At 31.1% G+C, this 20,180-nt stretch overlaps 1 protein-coding gene across 24 annotated transcripts in view; it reads left to right on the top strand.

The window, feature by feature from the left end:
- LOC141452377 (neuroligin-4, X-linked-like) overlaps positions 1 to 20,180 on the top strand; it is a 673,353-nt gene that overhangs the window by 605,345 nt on the left and 47,828 nt on the right. For all 24 annotated transcript variants that reach the window (XM_074124433.1, XM_074124455.1, XM_074124453.1 and 21 more), the window contains 2 exons: positions 6,598 to 6,747; positions 12,816 to 13,016. In XM_074124433.1, the coding sequence (XP_073980534.1) occupies positions 6,598 to 6,747; positions 12,816 to 13,016 (351 nt within the window). The remainder of the gene's footprint in view (positions 1 to 6,597; positions 6,748 to 12,815; positions 13,017 to 20,180) is intronic.

The following is a 20,180-nucleotide window of genomic DNA, read 5'->3' as shown; positions in this document are numbered from 1 at the left end:
CTATTTCGGTTTTTAAAATTATCGTAGCAAATATTACCACCTCCAATACTAGAAACAAATAATTTCTTATACAAATCGGTTTTGAATAAAAAATATATCTCAGATTTTGTCTTCCACTTTAAGATCAACTTTACCAAATTTCGTAGCTGTAATACCAAAAATGAAATGATTCTAATCTTATTGGTGTGTTTCTATTTGAGACTCTTTAACAAAAACTTACAGTTTAAAATGTTAAGTATAAGGGTTGATTAAACGCCAAAAGGTACACAAATCAGCAAGCACTCAAAATTTCATTAATTCTTCATTAATATTTAAGTAATTTTACTGCATTAATATTCATTAATATTTTTTAGAATTTATTAGATGTCACAGACCCTTATGCTGGCCATTTTCGTCTACAAAATATTTGTTCAAGTAGCACTGTAGATTGACTGTAATATCTAGTTATTTATAATAATCAAACTATTAAATACAGGTTAAAAAGAAAAACGTTATAAAAAATAAAAAAAAATTATGAGGCTAAAAAATTCAAAACTTTTTTTTATAAAAAAAAATGTAATATGTAAAATAAAGTAAATAAGATATGCATATTTTTAGGACAGCTAATTATTCCAGTATTTTACTATAAGTAAAATTAAATTAAAATAGAGAAATCAATAATTGTTGTTGAATAATCTACTTGTTATAACTGTGTGTTATTTGTGCTCTCGAATATTTCGGTAAGACGAATTCAAGACAGTAGCCTACTCTAACTTTGTCTTTTTCTACTTTAACATGCATGTACATATGTGTGATTTATCATAATTATAACAAAAAAATATTATAAATGAAGTGGCCAGCATAAGGGTCTGTGACATCTAATAAATTCTAAAAAATATTAATGAATATTAATGCAGTAAAATTACTTAAATATTAATGAAGAATTAATGAAATTTTGAGTGCTTGCTGATTTGTGTACCTTTTGGCGTTTAATCAACCCTTATACTTAACATTTTAAACTGTAAGTTTTTGTTAAAGAGATTTTTGTACCTTTTGGATAGATTTTCCTTTTTGTCTATTTTACAAAGTTACATATCTACTTTACAGATTTTTTAAATTTGGAATAAGCAATTCTATCATTATAACCTGATAAGATGGTAAGTCGGAACCGTAACTACCACTAGAGAGATCTTTTTAAAGAATGATTATCGTTAAGGTCCCCCAAACCATCCTCAGTAACAACTTTTCTTGAAAAAGCGTTTTGAATAACATAGGAAGGTATTTGTGCGTGAATAGCAAAATTAAACTGCGATTTCATTACTTCCTTTTAAGAGGAGTAAGAAAAATAAACTGCGATTGCAGAACTTCTAGGCAAAGAGGCAAAGATTTTTTAATCGAACGACAATTCATTGATTTAAATCGGTTCACTCATTGATAATTTAAACGATTGCAGTACTTCCTCTTAGTAGGTGCAAGAGCATCAGCAATGTAGAGGAGCTTTAACCACTTATTCGAGCTGAATTTTATCAAAATCGGACTAAGCGTTATAGAAATATTGGTAATAATAGTTTTAGAAAGGGCCTTATTTGGGTGGGGCAAACTCCCCTCCTTATGGAGGCACGGCGTCGAGACTTTTAAAGTGCAAATCTGTACAAAATTTCGATTCGAATGACATTTCATTCATGAAAATCGGTTCACGTGTCGATAATTTGAAACGATTCCTATACTTCCCCTTAACAAGTGTAAGAGCTGATCGCCGCTTTAATGTTACGTAGGGGAGCCCTAACCCTATCATCCTACCAAATTTTATCAAAATCGGGCCAAGATTTACAGAGTAATTAGTAATAATAATTTTGGAGGGGGCCTTACATAAAGGGGGCTAACTCCTCTCCCATACGATGTACAGGGTCGAGACCCCCAAAAGGCACATCTACATAAAATTCCGAATCGAATGACACCTCATTCATGAAAATCGGTTCACGCGTTTAGGCGCTACGTTGTTTACAAAAAAGGTAACAACAAGAACAAGAACAAGAACAAGAACAAGAAGAAGAACAAGAACAAGAACATTTTTTGAAAAAGCGGTTTTTGCTCATTTTCGGCAACTTTTTTCTCGAAACCTATTAGATCTGGGTGGTTGCAAAAAAATTACAGTTATGAAGGAGGGTTCGGAGTAAGATTTAAAGAAAATTTGGGAATTTTATCTTTTATAGAAAAAGAGAAAAAAATTGTCAAAGTTGGGTGTTTTTCAACGTTACGCTTTTTCGTGCAGTTTTTGATGGTCAACCCTTATACAACTGTCCTACCGGACAGTTTTAATGTGGATTGAAAGGTTCCTATTTATTCAATTGGTGTGCTGTTTCATGTAGGTAAGTACAGTTTAGTTAAAAATGATGCAGTTTTTTACGAGAAAATTAGACAGTGCATTTCATAGGTTTGTTTGAAGAACATGTTATACGTTGAGAACATGCAAACAATTCCAACAAACATTTAGGTGGGAAATTATACGTTTAAAGAAAATCGTTATATCTATTTTTGGGAATATTACGAAAATTTGGACGATCGCATCGGGAAAGTCGTATTTTCCTTTTATTTTGATATTGACTCAAACTAAGTTGTATCGGAAGTGAAATAGTTTCAAAAGAGGAATAAGAAGCTTGACCAAAACATGTTAGTGGTCACAATAATGCCTATCTCGAAACAGAAATTAATACTGATATAAGCCAACAATAGGTTCGACTACTTGAAATAGTCGTTTTATAGAATTTTTGGTAAATTTATATGATCATTGATTTAAAAACACAAAAAAAAAGTCGTAGTCTTTTTAGAAATTTATTCTGTTGAATAATTGCGAATTGAAGAATAATACCCATGGGTTCAGTTCCCCAAATGGGGAATGTGAACTGAACAAACTATTGATGTGTTTAGCATATTCACTGGCAAAGTCCCAGCACAGCACACAGTTCCCCTTTAAATTGGATACTTTGCTGACATCCATTTTCAGAATGCAACTATATGTGCTGATTCAGAAGAGTGCTCACATTACACCAAAAATTGGATTTTTGCGCTATACTAATTGTCTTCGAATGTATTTCTCACAATTTCCTGATGATAAATGATATATTGAGCCTACATTATTTTGCTTTATTCAGTGGCAGAAGTTCAAATGTCTATCAATATTTTTATGCAGGTCTGCTAAACACATTTAAAGGTAACTATTTTGAAAATGCAATAAAATGAAAAATAAATAATTTATTTATTACAAATATCACGTAACCTAAAGCTTAATTGTTACTCCTCTTCTGAAAGTCACGGTTAATCCAACATCTCTCAACAACTTTGCCTAACCTTTCTTAGCTTCATTTCTTATATTCAAAGTATTTATCTTCCAATTTATTGCAATTAAATTAATATTGTAATGTTCAATAAGTAACAGTAAGTAAGTAGGTACATATGTATACCAATAAATTTCTCTACTATTTCTTTTGGTAAATCCGTTGTGATACAATTAAAGAACAGTACCAGCTGGAGGTGAAGTATATAAATGAGTATTAGAATGTCTTAATATTCTTGCAAGAGATGTTGTACGCTCACTCTGATTTCCAGCAAATTAGAAATAATTACCTGCCAGTCATCCAGCTATATTAACTTCGCTAATTTGAAGATTCCAACTGCGCTGTGTGTGAAAAGGAAATCTAATTTGTTTAAGACCTTTGATTAAAAAAAGAAAATAACAAAACACACACATAAAAAATGAAAGTGAGGAAGTAAAAATTTAATATTAAATAGCTAATCTCAATAAAATAAGTATTGTCGATTTAACAATTCATCAAAAAGATATAATTATCAATGTCAGATTTAGCAAGTGAATAGATATAAATTCCTGCAAAAAAAATAACCTTGACGATATCATTTATGATTAGCTACAGTAATATGAAAGAACATAAGGCTCCATTGTTGAAATGCGTGTAACAAACCCCTTATATTTACAGAAAACAAGAAAGCGGCACAAAACCTGATACATTCAAACAAGTACAATAAACCCTTAGGCTAATTTACTATGGAAACGCTCGCTTATCTTGTTTAAACCAAATAATTTCATTTTCTGATCACGTACGTCATTTTCTGTTGTTTATTTCACGCACATATTTACTTTGCAATAATGATTATCATTGTTTATATATTTTTCAATAAAGTATTAAAAATTTGTCTCTGTTTAGTAATGCTTCAGAGTTATGAACCAAATATCCTCCGCTTTAGAAAAATAAATCTGTTTTTGCCTGGGTGCTTTCCTGGATGTGACACATGCATTCGCCCAAGTGTTTTATAGAAACACACTGACTTTTTTGGAAAAAGAGCTTAAAAATTATAAGATCCTCTTTGATGCTAAAAATGGGGAAAAAAATACTAGTAGAGCTCTTTCACTTAAAGTGGACAAACTCACCCTCACTTTGAAGTCAACAATAGAGAAGTAGCGACCTCGTCTCAAGTTCGCTAACTTGGGTTGTACTTAGACAGTCGCCTTACATGGAACGCACGTATAAGAGACTGAAAAGACAAGAATCAAACAGACGTCATGGACGTCAAGTATGAACGTACAAAATAAACTAACTAAAACACTAGACTTAAGACATTTAGAGAATCCAATCCTTCTAAACCTAAATCATTCGCCATATTGTCAATCTTAACTACAATGTCTTCAATTTAACTCACCACAAAGCCCTCACTTTATCCTTTGTTACCAACCCAAATAATTCTCGCTTTCATAATTACTATAGTAACCTATCAACCCATCTCAACCCACTTCTAAAGCCGTTATCTACAACTACCCATCCCGACAATCCTCCGTGAAGTTTGGCATGACGTAGGCTACAAGGACTGCTGAACTGTCCTTGCCTCCAAGATCTGAGAGAGTTCCATTTCTGGCTAGCTCTTTTTAACCCGCCTCTCTAATTGTGACGCTGAATCAGTGCAGAATTTATGACTTAGTTTTACCATATTTATATGACGTATGTGCTGTTACGTATAGGTTGTAAATATATATAAATGTAAACATTCTTGGGTGATTATTATTATTTCTGTTTTCTTCTATTTTATTTTTTGTTTCATTTTAAATTGTCGTCCGTTATTCTGTTTGTTTAATGCATAAGGCTAGAAGGCAACTAAGTAACAATGTAATATTTGTACTTTAAGTTCATGTTTAAATACCATCTCAAGGGATAATACGCTTCTGAAACCAAATTTCAAATATGCTCCTCAATCCGTATTTGAAGAAATTGGGTTAGTGAAAGTGACAATATGCTTCATGCACATTTAGTTTAGTACTAACCAAAGACTTCAATTATTATAATACCTGACTAGATAAGTTTGAAGGTGACTTCTTCTGATTGAAACTTGTTATTCCAAATAAGTCTGTTTTTAGCGGCGATGTGAAAGGAGAAAATGTCAGTTTGCAGTCTTGATTTTCGATTTTATAAATACTTTCATTACTTCTAAATAGTTGTTGATACAAACAAACTTTATCTTAAATCTTACAAACAAAAAACTCTTCTTTAATAAAAACCTTGGAACAAACTTTGAAATCTCTGTTTTCTGAAATTATTGTTTGTTTTTTTTTTTAATTGCACTTTTAGAGCAATTAATAAAAATCATTTGGTCTTCTAACAGAACGGAACAATTGATGGGACTCTAAATCATAAATTGATTAAAATTGTAATTATCAATTATTGAGCAATACTAATTCACTACTTCGAGGAAAACAATTAAATTGTTATTAATATCCAAAGAATGTAGCGATGGATATCTTCCAACTTTCATTGAGATAATTAATTTCTTAATTGATTAGAAGATGATAATGTGAAAATGAACTCTTGCTCCTTCCTGTAAAACTTTCAAGTTACTAATTTTGTTACATCCCTATTGTTGGAAATCTAAATTATAATCATTTAATGGACCTCTAATTTAATAGCCATCATTTGATAATTATTTTTACCTTAAATACAGAAAACATTCTTCTTTTTTTTGTGGTAGAATGTTTGCTGTAAAATCCTAGTTAAAAGTTTAATAAACCACCTGATTTTTCTATGATTTCAAAAATAGTAATTACCTAACTAATTTAGTTTAACTAAATAATATATATATTGGGTAATGATAATTCGGTAAAATAAATATTCTATTGGTTCATATTTGCAATACATTTGATGCGACCGTTGTTGTTTTATCAATTTTTATGAAAAAATTAAATAGGGTTATTGAACAGCAAAGAAACAATACTTTAAGCTCTTTGCAAACTATATTTTGTGATCTTTTGGCGTTCAAATTTTTGTTTTTAGTTATTTATTCTCCTCAAAGAGCTGCAGCTTTAAATTTGTTAAAAAAGAAATATATAAAGGAAAATTATTGGACTACAGTGCTATCACACTACTCTCGATATGCATTGATTTATTTTCGAATTGGTTGGCACCTAAATTATTGTTGTTCCTTTAATTTTAAATAATTTATTTAGTAAAATAATATTAAATATATACCTACATATATATTATGCATAACATAATTTCAAAGGATATTATTGCGACAATTAAAAGCCAGTAGTAATTACATTATTAATTTGTTTTACAGGAATTGAGAGGACTCACAAATATCCAGTGTTGGTGTACATTCATGGGGAGTCGTATGAATGGAATTCCGGAAATCCATACGATGGCAGCGTGCTGGCATCATATTCAGATCTTGTGGTCGTTACATTAAATTATAGGCTTGGAATTTTAGGTCAGTTACATAATTTATTTTTAATTTTTTCTTTTTATGCTCTACCTAATTTTTTTCTTCATAGTTCCTGCAATAAAGTTTTATTGTTTTCTTTTTCCATGTAATTAAGGATATGATTTCGTTTTATAATTGTCTCATTATTGTAGTTAGCAAAAAGTAATTAAAAATAATAAATTAAATATTAAATAATTAAATTGAAGATGGCAAGTAATCCGGCCGGCCTTTTTAGATAGTTAATGAACTTTTGAAAATTTCAATTACATTTCTAGAAGCTAAATTTCGTTATCATGATAAATAATTTATTTTATTTTTTGTTTTGTTTTAGTTCTTTTAATAATAGCTGATTGAATATTTTAAAAACGTATGTACACACATATATTTAAAAAATAAGATAAAGTTAACGATGACAGATATACCAGTCTCGTTAGGCCTTTATTCAAATGAAGTGTTTATGGAGAAAAGAGTTTTATGAATTCACCAGAGACGGATAGAATGGAGAATGTTAGAGTGAGACTGATGTTAGCCACGTGCGAGAAAGGAAAACGTGGTCTAATTTAAATATTGAAATCCAGCAGGTTTTCAAATAAAGGGAGCAGAACATTTTTAACAATTCCTCAAAGATAGAGGGAATTTTTTTTCGTTTTATTATTCTCTAGAACTGTCCTAACAAAAATAAAAGCAAAAAACACAAGAAGAAGTACGAAAACCAAATTGTTTTTAAAGTTGTTTTCTTTCACAAGCATCACTTGAGCAACCCTAATATAAGTTATTTGTAAGTATATAAGTGTAAGTCTTGAGCACTTGAGCTGCTGTCTATTTCAGTTTCCTTCCGTTAAACTCAATAATGTTCTTACCCAGATTCATCTTCTCTTGACCAAGATTGTCAGCATTTGTTTTTTTACTTTATCAATCTATTGAAAATTAAAAAGAAAAAATCAAATAGGTTGTCAAAAAATATTATGAGAATATTTGAATGAAAATTCTTATGAGTTCAATTAGGTTTATGTGCAGTTCACGTTTTACATAATATAACATAAATTATTAGAACGAATATTTCTTTTGAGGAAAAGACAGAGATTCATATTTTCAATGAAGTATTCTCTGAAAGCAGTATTAAGGACACCAAAAAGCGTTGCCCATGTTTCAATTTAATGGAAATGGGTTAACAAAGTGCTGTTCTACAGGAAACTTTCCAAGAATTTTTTTTTTTTTGTGCATTAATGGCTCCACTATTATTTATTAAAGTTAGAAGGCTACTTATTTTTTATTAAACATTCAACATTGTATGAATTATTTTTGTAGAAAGTAAAAAGTTGAACGAATTTCACGTGAATTAATTAATCACAACCGACTATAATTTTCAGTTTAAAACGACTAAACATCAACTAAATTTGCTAATTTCTAGTCATGTAGTCAGAGAATAACGTGTGAATGTTCACAAGTAATTATTTGTTACTTAGTAAATTCGAGGACCTTATAGGAATTTAACCTCAAAATTAGCTAGTAATTTGTTTAATAATTTAATGTAAATGATCCATTTTATAATTATTTATTAATATAATTTTACTTTTAATTTTTAAAGATTAGGCATTCAAGTTGGCAGTCTAGAAATATGTGTTTCAGGCTGTTCAGATTATTAATTATTAAGAGTAATAAACATATAGCCGCAGTTATAAATAGGCTCTATTAAAAAGCAAGCTCCTTCATGTAGACATTCCCAGAAATAGCTTTTGGAAGAACTGATAGATAGGGAATTTGCATGACAGAAAGACATTATTGACAGTGACAATAGATTGATGAAGAAAAAGAAAAGATCCTTCCTCTTTCCATCCCAGAATATATTAGATTTAACTTCCCACATAATATGATTGGCGGTTGCTCTTCCTTACTAAGAGGAGAAATTCTTCCACTATGTCTCTTTTGATGGCGTCCGATTTACAACAGCGAAGAACCATTAAACATAATAATTTTTTTGAATTACTAACTTAGTGAACTTACGTTCAGTTCCTGCCTAAATCATACAATAATTGGCCCTATTATTAGCACCGTTTTGGAGGAAAAAAGCTGTTTTAAATTTGCAGCTTTTGGTACATAGTAAGCGGTTACAGACAAATGAATACCTTATGCCTCAAATGATCACAGCAAGACAAGGGATACTCTGCCTGTTTGCGTGGTAAATATATAAATTACTTGATGATTCTACAAAATGAAAAGTCTTCCTATCTAATTCAGTAATATATGGAAGATCCTGGCAATAAAATAAAATTCATCTGGCATAAAGGTTGTTGCTTTTAACAAAATCGAATCCATTAAATTGGGCACTGCTAGAGTTGGTGCTGGAAGAACTAAAAATATTACCTATTTCCCTTCTACAAAATCGTTACGTTTTGAGGTCAATGAATTTCTCCCACCAAGATATTACAGCCTAAAATAAAAGGATAGTTTTCTAATGAAAAGATGGTCTGACTAGTTTAATCTATCTGTATAGTTATCGAGAAAATTATCAAAACTGAAAAAAAAGATTGGATTCGTTATGCTTTAACATTCTTAAAATTCAATTCGGTTTGTTCTATTCAAAAGCCGGATGATGGTCTGAATTTTTTCCTTTTTGTACTGGGAATTTTTACTAGGAATTTAAAATTTAAAAAAGTCATCTAAATTTTATTTTTTTTACTTTCCTGAAATTCATTGAATAGAAGTACCTTTTCTCTGAGACAGCGATAGTTTCTCTGAATTAGGTTCTAAGATAGCGATATAATGGAACCCCAATTTAGCGGCCTCTTTTACTATTAACTTTAAGATTTCTTTATTTTTAATTCCAAAAATGGCCCCTTATTCAAATGAAATTTGCTTCTACGCTCCTATCGTTAGAATAAATAATAATTCTTATTTACCTCTAAATAGCTAGTAAGATTCAGCTGGCTTAGTCAACGCCCATATAAAAAAAATAAATAGATTTAGATAATAGAACGGTAGTTCTTTCGGTTGACCAATTTGCACTAACTTTAACTTATTGTTGGTTCCGTCGTGCTAATTCCTGCAGCAAAGAATGAACAAGAAATAAACTCTTCGAGGGTCAAGTTTGCTGTAGTTTGTTATATGTTTCGATTGTTAACAAGGAGAACACCAGTTCGTCCAGGATATATCTTTTTAAGTAAACGATGGAATTTTAATTGCAAATATTGATTTTTGGTCCCTGTCTAAGAAACTTAATTTGGTAGTTAGAATTAAGCTGTACCTGAAAAAAATCAGCGATTACTTTGTCTAATGTCAACATTAAAAACACAGCCTGCCAATGATTGCAATCGTACACAGATTTCTACAAACAAACAAAATCTCTCATAGATGCACAAAATGGTGATTTACTTACATTTCCAAATGACTATTGAAGGAAGTGTACAAAAAAACTTATCTGTTAAGCTTATGTTCTCTCCTAAGTTGTAGTCCTGGCTTTAGGCCAAGCCTTGATCTCAAATTCCTCTTCGATTTAGATCAGAGGTCAAAGCAATGCTTTCCATTCCTTTTGAAAAACAATTACTTAGCTTTTATATTCATTTCAGTGATAACTAAAATGTGTAATATAATTATGTTTACTAAAAAAGAAAAATGGGAAAATAACTACTAATAATTGTTGACTAGTACCCAAAATAGTACCCAAAGTTATTGAAATTCAAGAGCATACATGGAACTTCTTAACTTTCTAAGAGTAATGTTAGTGTGTCGTAGCACAGGATACTAGACTATCTGCAAAAGCCTGAAGCGAATACTAGTTCTAAACCACTATTGGATTCACTATTACTTCCATTTCAATGTTCCTCACTTCGAATCACCTCCATAGTTCAACTGTGAGTACATTATAACTCACTGTCTTTTAGACATTCACGAAATCTAGTCACATCTGTAGAAAGTATTCTACCAATGCTTTCAGTGATTGATTTTCTCTTGTGGAAGTACTTCTTTTCTTAAAACTTTTTTGTAAAGAGAATTCTTCTGTCCTAATACAAAACGTTTAATGTGAAAGAATAATGAATTTAACTTCTTTGAACAATCAGACACAAAAATTATAAATTAAAATATAATCTTTTTTATAAAACCTAATACTTGAGTACATTTCTTCTTTTTTCTAGCGTCCAATCCTCATCATTTTTTAATGAATGTCTTAATAAAAACCTGACACTGACAGCCCTCTACTTTTAAATAAATATACACTTTCAGTGAAATAATATCTTTAAAAGAACATGATTTGATGTGTGATTTTTTGTACATCATTGCATATATATTTTTTAATACAGATAGTTTCTGATTTTCACCCATGATTTGTCACATATGTCAGAGCATGATTCGTCACGTACATATAGAAAAATCACCTTATTACAATGTTCTTCTTCTGTTCTCTATACGTATTAAGCGAAATGCTTCATCTTCATCTTTTAAATGTGTATCGTTTAACCAACATCTTGTATTCATCGACCATATCAGGTTTTCAAGTCGGTATCGTTCGATTAAAATGCTCAAACCATTTTTTTGTTTTTTTCCTTCTTCCATGAATTCATTATCGTTGTATATCTATAAATCTTTTTGCATGTCTACATTTCTAACAAGATCTCTATTTGTGCAACCTTTAACTCTGATCAAGAAGCTCATCTCTGCGCTTCACGTCCTTATCTCTTGGTCAAAAATGAAATAAAATAAATAAATAATTTCTATATGCAAGGATACAATTAAAATGTTATTTTTTGTTTTAAGATCTCGCTTTATTTTTTAAAGTTCTATTTATTAAACAGCATATCGTTAATGTTTTATTCGTTAAATATCATTATCTGGGCGAATGCTAACTTCAAAACTCAAATAATTAAAATTAGAGACTTCCATTGAGTTTCAATGGCTTGCCTTCTAAGATTATTTTAGAAGGAACAGAAAACTTGCAACGGTTAGCCATTATTTTTGTTATACCTAATAAGATATTTATTATATATTATATATTTTAATAAAATTTTGATTACATTATTATAGTCCTATTCAGTTTTAAAATGAAGCTTATTTAAACATTTATACATTTCAGTTAAAGTTGCGCCCTACAGTTTACAAATGAAAACACTATTTTATTACAAGGTAACATATTAGAGAACAAACAGAACAGAGATACCCATGATGATTTAAATAATATGCGTTAGCTTCATTAATGTTATTAAATTGGAGATTGATTAAACAATTCTATGTGAGAGCATAAACAAGTAATAACATTTAATATTTTAACTATATTTAGCTAAAATATTTTAATATTATTATTATATTGTTGCCAACTACATCAGTTTCTATTAATTTTAATAAGCTTATATATTCAACGTTGTAAATCTTCCTCATTATTTTGTAATATTACTATATTATCTGCGTGCATCAAGGGCTTCATATAAGTATCTCTGCTCACTGAAATAATTGATGGAATAATACCTGAATGTACCAACTTCTCCAACATTACCTTTTCCTTGTTAGATAATCTACGTATATGTTGATCAAAGTTCGAGATAAATTATATCCTTGCCCTACACTTTAGTGGTTTATTGACATTTTTTCTGTGCTTGCAAATTTTGTGTTTATCATAATTAGGTATGTCTGATTGTTTCAATTAAAACAAATTCCTGGTATTCCTTTAACCTTTAATGATTTTTAAGTAAATTACCATCTTTAGTTGATGTTTATTCTGGTTTCGTCACAACTGAGTGTTGATGAATCAACTGACAATGAATTTTCAAATTTCTTAACGGGTGTCATGTGTAGAAGTATTTATTGGATAATTTCTTGAAGAGTTTAGGTTTGCATTGATAGATGGAATACCCCCAAGGATGCCAAGATTCTGAAGGAGTGGCTATTGCCTTTCTTCATACAGAATAAATCTTTTAATTGTTAACTGTTTATCCTTGATGACGATCTTCCCAATTAACTTATGAATTTAAAAATAAGAAGTAGGTAATTCTAAAACATCTGTTCTAAGATCATTTTTTGTTAATTATTTTTTCTTAAGTCCTTTACAAAGAATGTCTAATCTATTGCATAATTTTAAATTTTAGGATTCCTCAATGCAAATATGGCGCCACAACTGAAGGCCAGAGTGGCAAATTATGGCCTAATGGACCAGGTAGCCGCGCTGCATTGGCTTCAGCAGAACATTGCACTGTTCGGCGGAGATGCTGGCAACGTGACCATGGTGGGTCATGGTACTGGTGCAGCCTGCATTAACTTTCTTATGATCTCACCGACCGTTATGCCTGGTATGTGTGCAGAATTTGTTTTTTCATCAAATTAAATTTACTTTTCCATTTTTATTTTTATTTTTACAAAAGCATTTGATAAGAGTTGAGGAAACTACTCATGTCAGTTCATCCTGAAGAAGTAGGAATCGAATTTAAAACTTCCATTTCAACATAAAATCCTAGTTTCGCTTCGTCTGCTTGACATGCTTCAGTTTCTGAATTTTGATTTAGCGGCTCTGGAAATAAATAATTATTAGATGAGAAATTGATGTTTTAAGATGTTTGTTTGCTTTTACTGATTCTTCTTGGGATCAAGAAGTTAGGACTATAAAATGGAGATTAATTACTTGTTTTTTTTTCTCAACTCTATTTAATTTACAAGTGCCTGTTGGCAAGTAAATGTGATTGTGTATAATCTATAGTATAAACAAAGTAAATTGAAAGAATTGAATGAGGGCCATCCTACGATGACCATCATGACTCGGCTAACACAGGATATCGTTGAAGTGAATTCGAAGGATGCTCTTTTTCTGTCATACCATCACGCGAGGCCATCGACGCGTCAGCGTTGGGAAGGATTCGAAGAAAGAGTAGTTTGAGACAGGTTATTGTTGGAAAAGTTCAGAATGAAATTTGGTGTAGAGGGATTTTAATTATTAGCATATTGAAAATAATTAGTTTAACATAAATATAAACCAAACCTACTAGATGCACTTGGTAAAATTAGATAAAATAACTTGCTACTTTTATGTAAAAACAGTCACTTTCAAATTAATAAGTCATTCATTACAATCAGGCCCAAGAGATATGAACTGTGCACTCTGTTGAAATATCCAGCCAGCCTTTCTGCTTGCCAAGTAAAAAATACATACGGGCATATAATTTGGTGTATTGCATTTCAATTGGGTAAATAGTTAGGCAAACCTCTAGGGGTTGTGAGAAAATTCCAGTTGGTAGAGAGCTTCTATTAATTCAATATCCATCCTCTGCCATCCAATCTACCCACATGGAGTAGTCATGACATTGTAATAAATGAATTTCCCATGCTTTACTGTGTACATACATATCTGCATATTAGATTACATCTCCTAGCTGTTATTGAACAGAAATAGGATCGTTCTTGAGGGTTGTCCAGTGAAAAGAAAACTTCTAAGTACTAATACTAATGTAAAATTCGGTAAAATTATATTTGTAACTATTTATTGAAAACAATTTTTTTTTGTAATTTAATATTTTAATAAGTTCTTTAAACATAATACGTTAGAGAATGCAGTAGTTCTGCAAATAAGTATGCTCTGAATAAATAGTGCATTGTTAGATCAATTCTAGGATCCTCCCTTTTGTCACAGATCTAATTAAGTCTCGCTACCCCAACTTTCACCGCCTACATCCTAATCCTCTCATGCAACATCTCTCGTTTCCACACCTTTTAGGTGATGTTCCTCGTCGCTTGAAGCGGAAGTGTCCTAGAGATCTGTTGATGTGATTAAATCATTCATTGTGGAAGAGTTTCACCACCGGGTAACTTCACTAACACGGCATTACAAGTGAACTGAACGAGTAAGATCAATTTTACTTTTAACAGCATTTGTTTTAATTGTAAATATGAACAGTATTGTCCATAGGCCTACTGTGTGTAGTACATCTAAAGTGGAGTTCAGTGACGTATTGGCCAACTTCATATTTTCCTCTGTTCTTGAGTGATGTCACTTTAATTTTTTTTTTTAAATCATTACTTTTTTCCAATAAAAATGTTATTACTCAAAAAGTTTTTGTCCGAATTCGATTCTGATGACATGTGTTACGGTGCCATTTAGGCCCAGCGTCACCTCAGTGGTGAAGGGGGTGGGTCGAGATGAGGAAGAAACCAATAAAACAAAATGAGATGAGTAAAAGAGAAAATAAAAAAAGAATAAAAGAAAATGTATTCAGGGCGCCACGCTGTTTTAAGTTAGTTCCGCAGGGAACAGCGAACCTACGGGAACATACTGGTTTTTAGGCCTGCAACAAAAAAAAATAGGTTGGAGGGAGGGAGTTCTGGAAAAAAAAAGAAAAAGAAGAAGGCGATTTGGAGACACCAGTGTATATTGAAAAAAAACGAAATTTTTAATGAAACCAAAAAGTATTTGGTGGCAAATGTGTACCTTTTTACATACTATCAGTTAGAGTCACGGCACTTAAATATTCAATATATTAAATCAAGTAAGAGCTGTATTTAAACAATAAAGTAAATGGGAAAAACCTTGTTCAGGAGAAAAAAAAGCCAGGGCGGTAGCTTCCGTGTAACTGTTCTATTTCTTGTAATAACCAAAAAATATCTTAATAGGGTTACAAAACTAAAAAGATTACACTGTTGAAAACCTTAATTATATACAATATAATTGGGGAAAAAAGAAAGCCGTGAAAACTATATACATAACTGTCTACAAAAGAAATATTTAGCTTACCCCAGGCCTGGGTCTTACTCGGTTTTGCGGGGGTGAAATTGTATTCACTGTTTTCAAATGCCTTTCCGGCGCCTGTTCGCAGGCCACTGCAGCACTTCTCCCAACTTCCTTCTCTGTGGTTGATTTCGTTGAGCGCAATCCCCACACTGGGAAATGTTCACCACCGCTGGTAACTTCACCCACTCACGAAAAATTTCCTAATTTCTGTCCGAAAATTGTAGGTCTATCCGGCCAAGCCGACGAAAGGAAGTCACCTTGTAACAGAGCTATCAGTGGCTTACTGCCCACAGTCGGGCTCTGGCTCCTCGCATACGCGCCGCTCTCTGTTTATCCCCTTTTGTTCGCTTCATAAACAGGCCGAAGTACAATTTCACTCGCTTAACTTACCAAAGACGTATTTCTTTCTATTCATATTCTATTTGAGGTACACATTTGCCCCCTAATTGAATTGTTACCCGATTTTCTATAAAAATTAATTAAAAATTCTTGGTACTAGATTTTCTATCTGTAACACATGGTTAGAAAGACAGATAAATTTTCTAAAAATTGATTCCATTTTGAAGCATAAGTTATTCTCCAAAAAGCCTCAATCTTCCTCCGGATGCTGGAAAAATAAAAGTAATAGAAATTTTTAAGAAAAGCCATTAGGCTCTTAAGTGATCATTATCCAACCTAGGTGCTGGCACTTTTTATTAAAGTTTCCTTGTTTAATGGGCTTTCAAACGGATTCCATCCGTTTCATTTTCCAGGATTCCTTTTAACTTCGTATGAGAAATTACGTTTGTTTTGCAAGAAAACATGTTCACTAGCACTCAACAGTGTTAGTTTATCAAGTTGTTTAATTCATTAAAAACTCTTTTAGATGGACCAATAGTCAATTTTAAAGTAGGCTGTCTTAAAATAAGGAAGTCAAAGGTTACAAATTGCACTACAAAAAAAATCACATTTTCTTCTTTTTCAACAGTGTAGTGTGTGAATTTGTAATTTGGACTAACATAAATACAAACTATGAATTATTTTTTTGTTTATAAAAGTAGTACTTGTTTAAAATATTTCCTAACATTTTCTCAAATATTTCAGAGTTTAGTTTTTTTTGTTTTTTTTAAGTGCAATTTGTAACCTTTGACTTCCTTATTTTAAGACAGCCTACTTTAAAATTGACTATTGGTCCATCTAAAAGAGTTTTCAATGAATTAAACAACTTGATAAACTAACACTGTTGAGTGCTCGTAAACACGTATTCTTGTTAAACAAACGTAATTTCTCATACGAAGATAAAAGGAATCCTGGAAAATGATATACCGTTTGAAAGCCCATTAAACAAGGAAACTTTAATAAAAAGTGCCAGCACCTTGGTCGGATAATGATCACGTAAGAGCCTAATGAGTTTTCTTAAAAATTTCGATTACTTTTATTTTTCCAGCATCCTCAGGAAGATTGAGGATGTTTGGAGAATAACTTATGCTTCAAAATGGTTTCCCGGCCCAATCTTATTTTCATTTTCTAGTACTAATTAATCCATATAATTATAGGAAGTTTAATTTGTAACTTACAGTTGTAATTACTTTTTAGATTATAATTATCTTGCAATAATTATTCCTGGGGTTCATCACTCGCATCATACTCTATAGCTTTTACAACAAAAACCAGTTCCCAATGAACAATTATTATAAATACCATTTTAACTAATGAACATATTAGCCCTAGTGAAATAAATTAGAATAAATCTACTATCTGTCTCCCTTTTTTAAAGCTGTAATTAAATTAGTATTTTGTGACCAGAACAATAAGGCGCAGTATTTATAAAATGAAAAGTCATCTCGTTGGTTGAACTTAAAGAACCCCTAAGCTTAGTTATGCTACAAAAAGCTCTCAAGTTGCTTTAAAAGTTTTTTGCGTTAAATTAAATTATTTAAAAAAATATATTTTTTTCCCCTCTTAATGTTCTTTCTTAACCAACGTTCCGAAATATTAATTTAAATCTTTCACAATAATAATTAAGTTATTTCGTTAAGCTTTCTCTAGTGACTAAGCATGTTATATTATTTCGTAAGTATTTTGTTAACCTTAGAAGTTTTTGTGGATAAAAAAATTCTTTTAAAACGCGAGCCTGTTCTTAGTCATCACATTCTCCCGTCCCTTCTAGCATTACATTATTTTTATTTTTTTTAAGCGAGCCTCCTCTTAAGTTCCATTTTGAATTGTCAACACTTCGTTGGCATCTTTATTGGGCGTTTGAAGGGTGAGCCGATTCCTTTTTTGTCGCATTTTCCGTTTCTTCAAGATTTCCATATTTTTTCGGCACCATTCATTCTATTTTAGTGAATACTTCTGGTTACCTAAATTCCATTTGATGACTAATCTAAAAAACCTTTTACTGTAAACCTCTTCAGTAGTTTAATCTCCATTTTAGCAAATTATCTTCTCTGCTTTGAATTCCTTTGCCAAATAAATATTGAATGAAATCTTGGATATTGCTAGCATAGCGTAACATAGGAAAGAAACAAAGAATTTTAGGATAGTACCACAAGCTAGCACTCAACAGTTCACCAATAGAATGGAGACTTGCCAGCTACTGCAAAAAAAAAATCCTTCTAACTTGTTTATTTACAAAGAATAGTGGACATGAGGTGAGAAGTAGATGTAGTGGGAAAATTCTGAAACAGTGATTGAATTTTGTTTAAGACTTGGTGCGGGGACATAATTTGAAGAAACTTGGAAATTGATTTCTGAAATAATTATCTGGAATTTGTCCACGACGTTCTTTCCATGCTTACCGCTTCTTAATACCTAATTAAAAAGTTGATCAAATCCATTGATTTTACATAAGATTTGATTTACCAAATTTTAAACTTTACTATGGTGGTACTGTTCACTTTGATGTTTACAACTACTGTGCTGGATCAAATTCACAATGGGTACAGATAAAATATAAAAAAGAAATCGTAATGTCTTTATTAAAGCTTTGATGCAGAGCATAAAGAATGTTTTTATTCATACACGAGTTATTTTTCCTCCAAAATATTCTCCTTGAATATTTAAATGTAACAGTCCTGTTTCACAGGATGAAATTTCGTTTTTTCTTTCCTTCTACACAATAATGTTGATTGTTTTTGCTGTGGAATCCTCGTATCTAGCGGTTCTTCTCAATCAACTTTCCTCTACTATAAAATATAAAAAAGAACCAGAAAAAACGGGTTTTTTCATTTTAAACTTTGTGTTTATGGTGTATTTAAAAGATTCTTGCATATAATTACGTAATAAAATACATGTTGTGTACAAAGTAATGTTGTTAATTGGTAATAAAATAAAAAAGAAGTATTATTTTGAATAGGTTTAAAAATAAAATGCTTATTGCAATGTATTCTGCTTTAAACATTTATTTTTTACTTAAAAATAGTATTATAATTAAGAAATCTAAGAATAATGGTCTTTGACTTCAATAAATTCTAAAAAATATTAATGAAAGTTTAATATCACCTAATGATATTAGTTCTTAAATATGCGAAATCCAATGAATTTTTTAAAGATTTAAGTATCTATTTTAAAGATTCCCCGCTGGCCTGACGATTAACTTACAGGTTTAAATTTAGTTAAATTTAACCTAAAACCTATTAAACAACATAAGCTGTTTCCTTTCATCTAAAAACCACATAAATCTCTTTATTACTTCAGCTGATAGCTTTGTAGTATTTAATTTCATCTTCCCTTTGATTTTTCGTTTTTGTTTTTTAATAAAGCTAATAACTTTTACAGAGAAATACATTTGTGGTAAAATTATAAACTGTTATTTAAAAATAATAATAATAGAATAAAAAATATGTACAAATAAGTACAAAGTAATAATTACTTAGCAACGAAGGTTTTTTTTATTAAAAAACGCGATGAGAAATGTTTCTTGAACCTAGCTAGAACTCCGTGGAAAAAGTTAAATCAACTATAGCCCAGAAACTTTCATTCGAACTTTGAAAGAATTAGTTTTAATTGCGTCTGTAGGAAAAATCTTACGGACGTCCCTCAATTTTTTTCAGACGATATTGTTAAAATTTTAATAATATTCTCCTAAACATTATTGGAATAATTGTTAATGAAATAATGGCCACGGTAGCCGAGCGGTTAGAAGCGAAACCTGTAAAGCTATTGCTAAGATGTATTGTGGTACTGGGTTTGATTCCCGATCTCAGGCCATGGATTTCATTTAATGGTTAATAAAAGAAATTTACAGTAAAGTATGCTTGCTAGTCGCCTCCGTCCACGACACCAATTTGGGAGTTGGACGTAAAGCCCGCCTGAAAAAATAGGCATTTCTTTACTTTACTTTTTTTTTTTTTTTAGTGGTGTAAGGGAGTTACTTAGGATGTAGCTTTAATCCTAAAATTGGTACCAAATAAATAAGATAAAATAATCGCTTGTTTTTGTAGGCGTTAGAACGTCCATCTGCCAAAGTACGATTGTCTTGGTCGGGGGGTCGTGGAAGCTCTTACAGTATTTAACATTTTTCTAACAAATAGCAACCTAAACTCTATCTTTCGAATTTGGGTACTTCCTAGAGACAAGACAACGCTCATAACCAGTTCACAGTAACTCCCACTTCTCCTAGCAAAGAGTGTAACCTGCCAAATACACATATCTATTACTCTACTGAGAATGAACAAAAAAAAATGTCTGTTCTGACTTCTCAAATAATATCCATATTTTATACGTACTTTGCTCATAAATGAGCCATTTAAAGCTG

This window comes from Rhodnius prolixus, unplaced genomic scaffold, assembly GCF_049639745.1.
Source record: "Rhodnius prolixus isolate KJV_2025 unplaced genomic scaffold, Rpr scaffold_3, whole genome shotgun sequence".
Classification (NCBI taxonomy): Eukaryota; Metazoa; Arthropoda; class Insecta; order Hemiptera; family Reduviidae; genus Rhodnius; species Rhodnius prolixus.
This window is presented reverse-complemented; position numbering and strand designations above follow the sequence as displayed.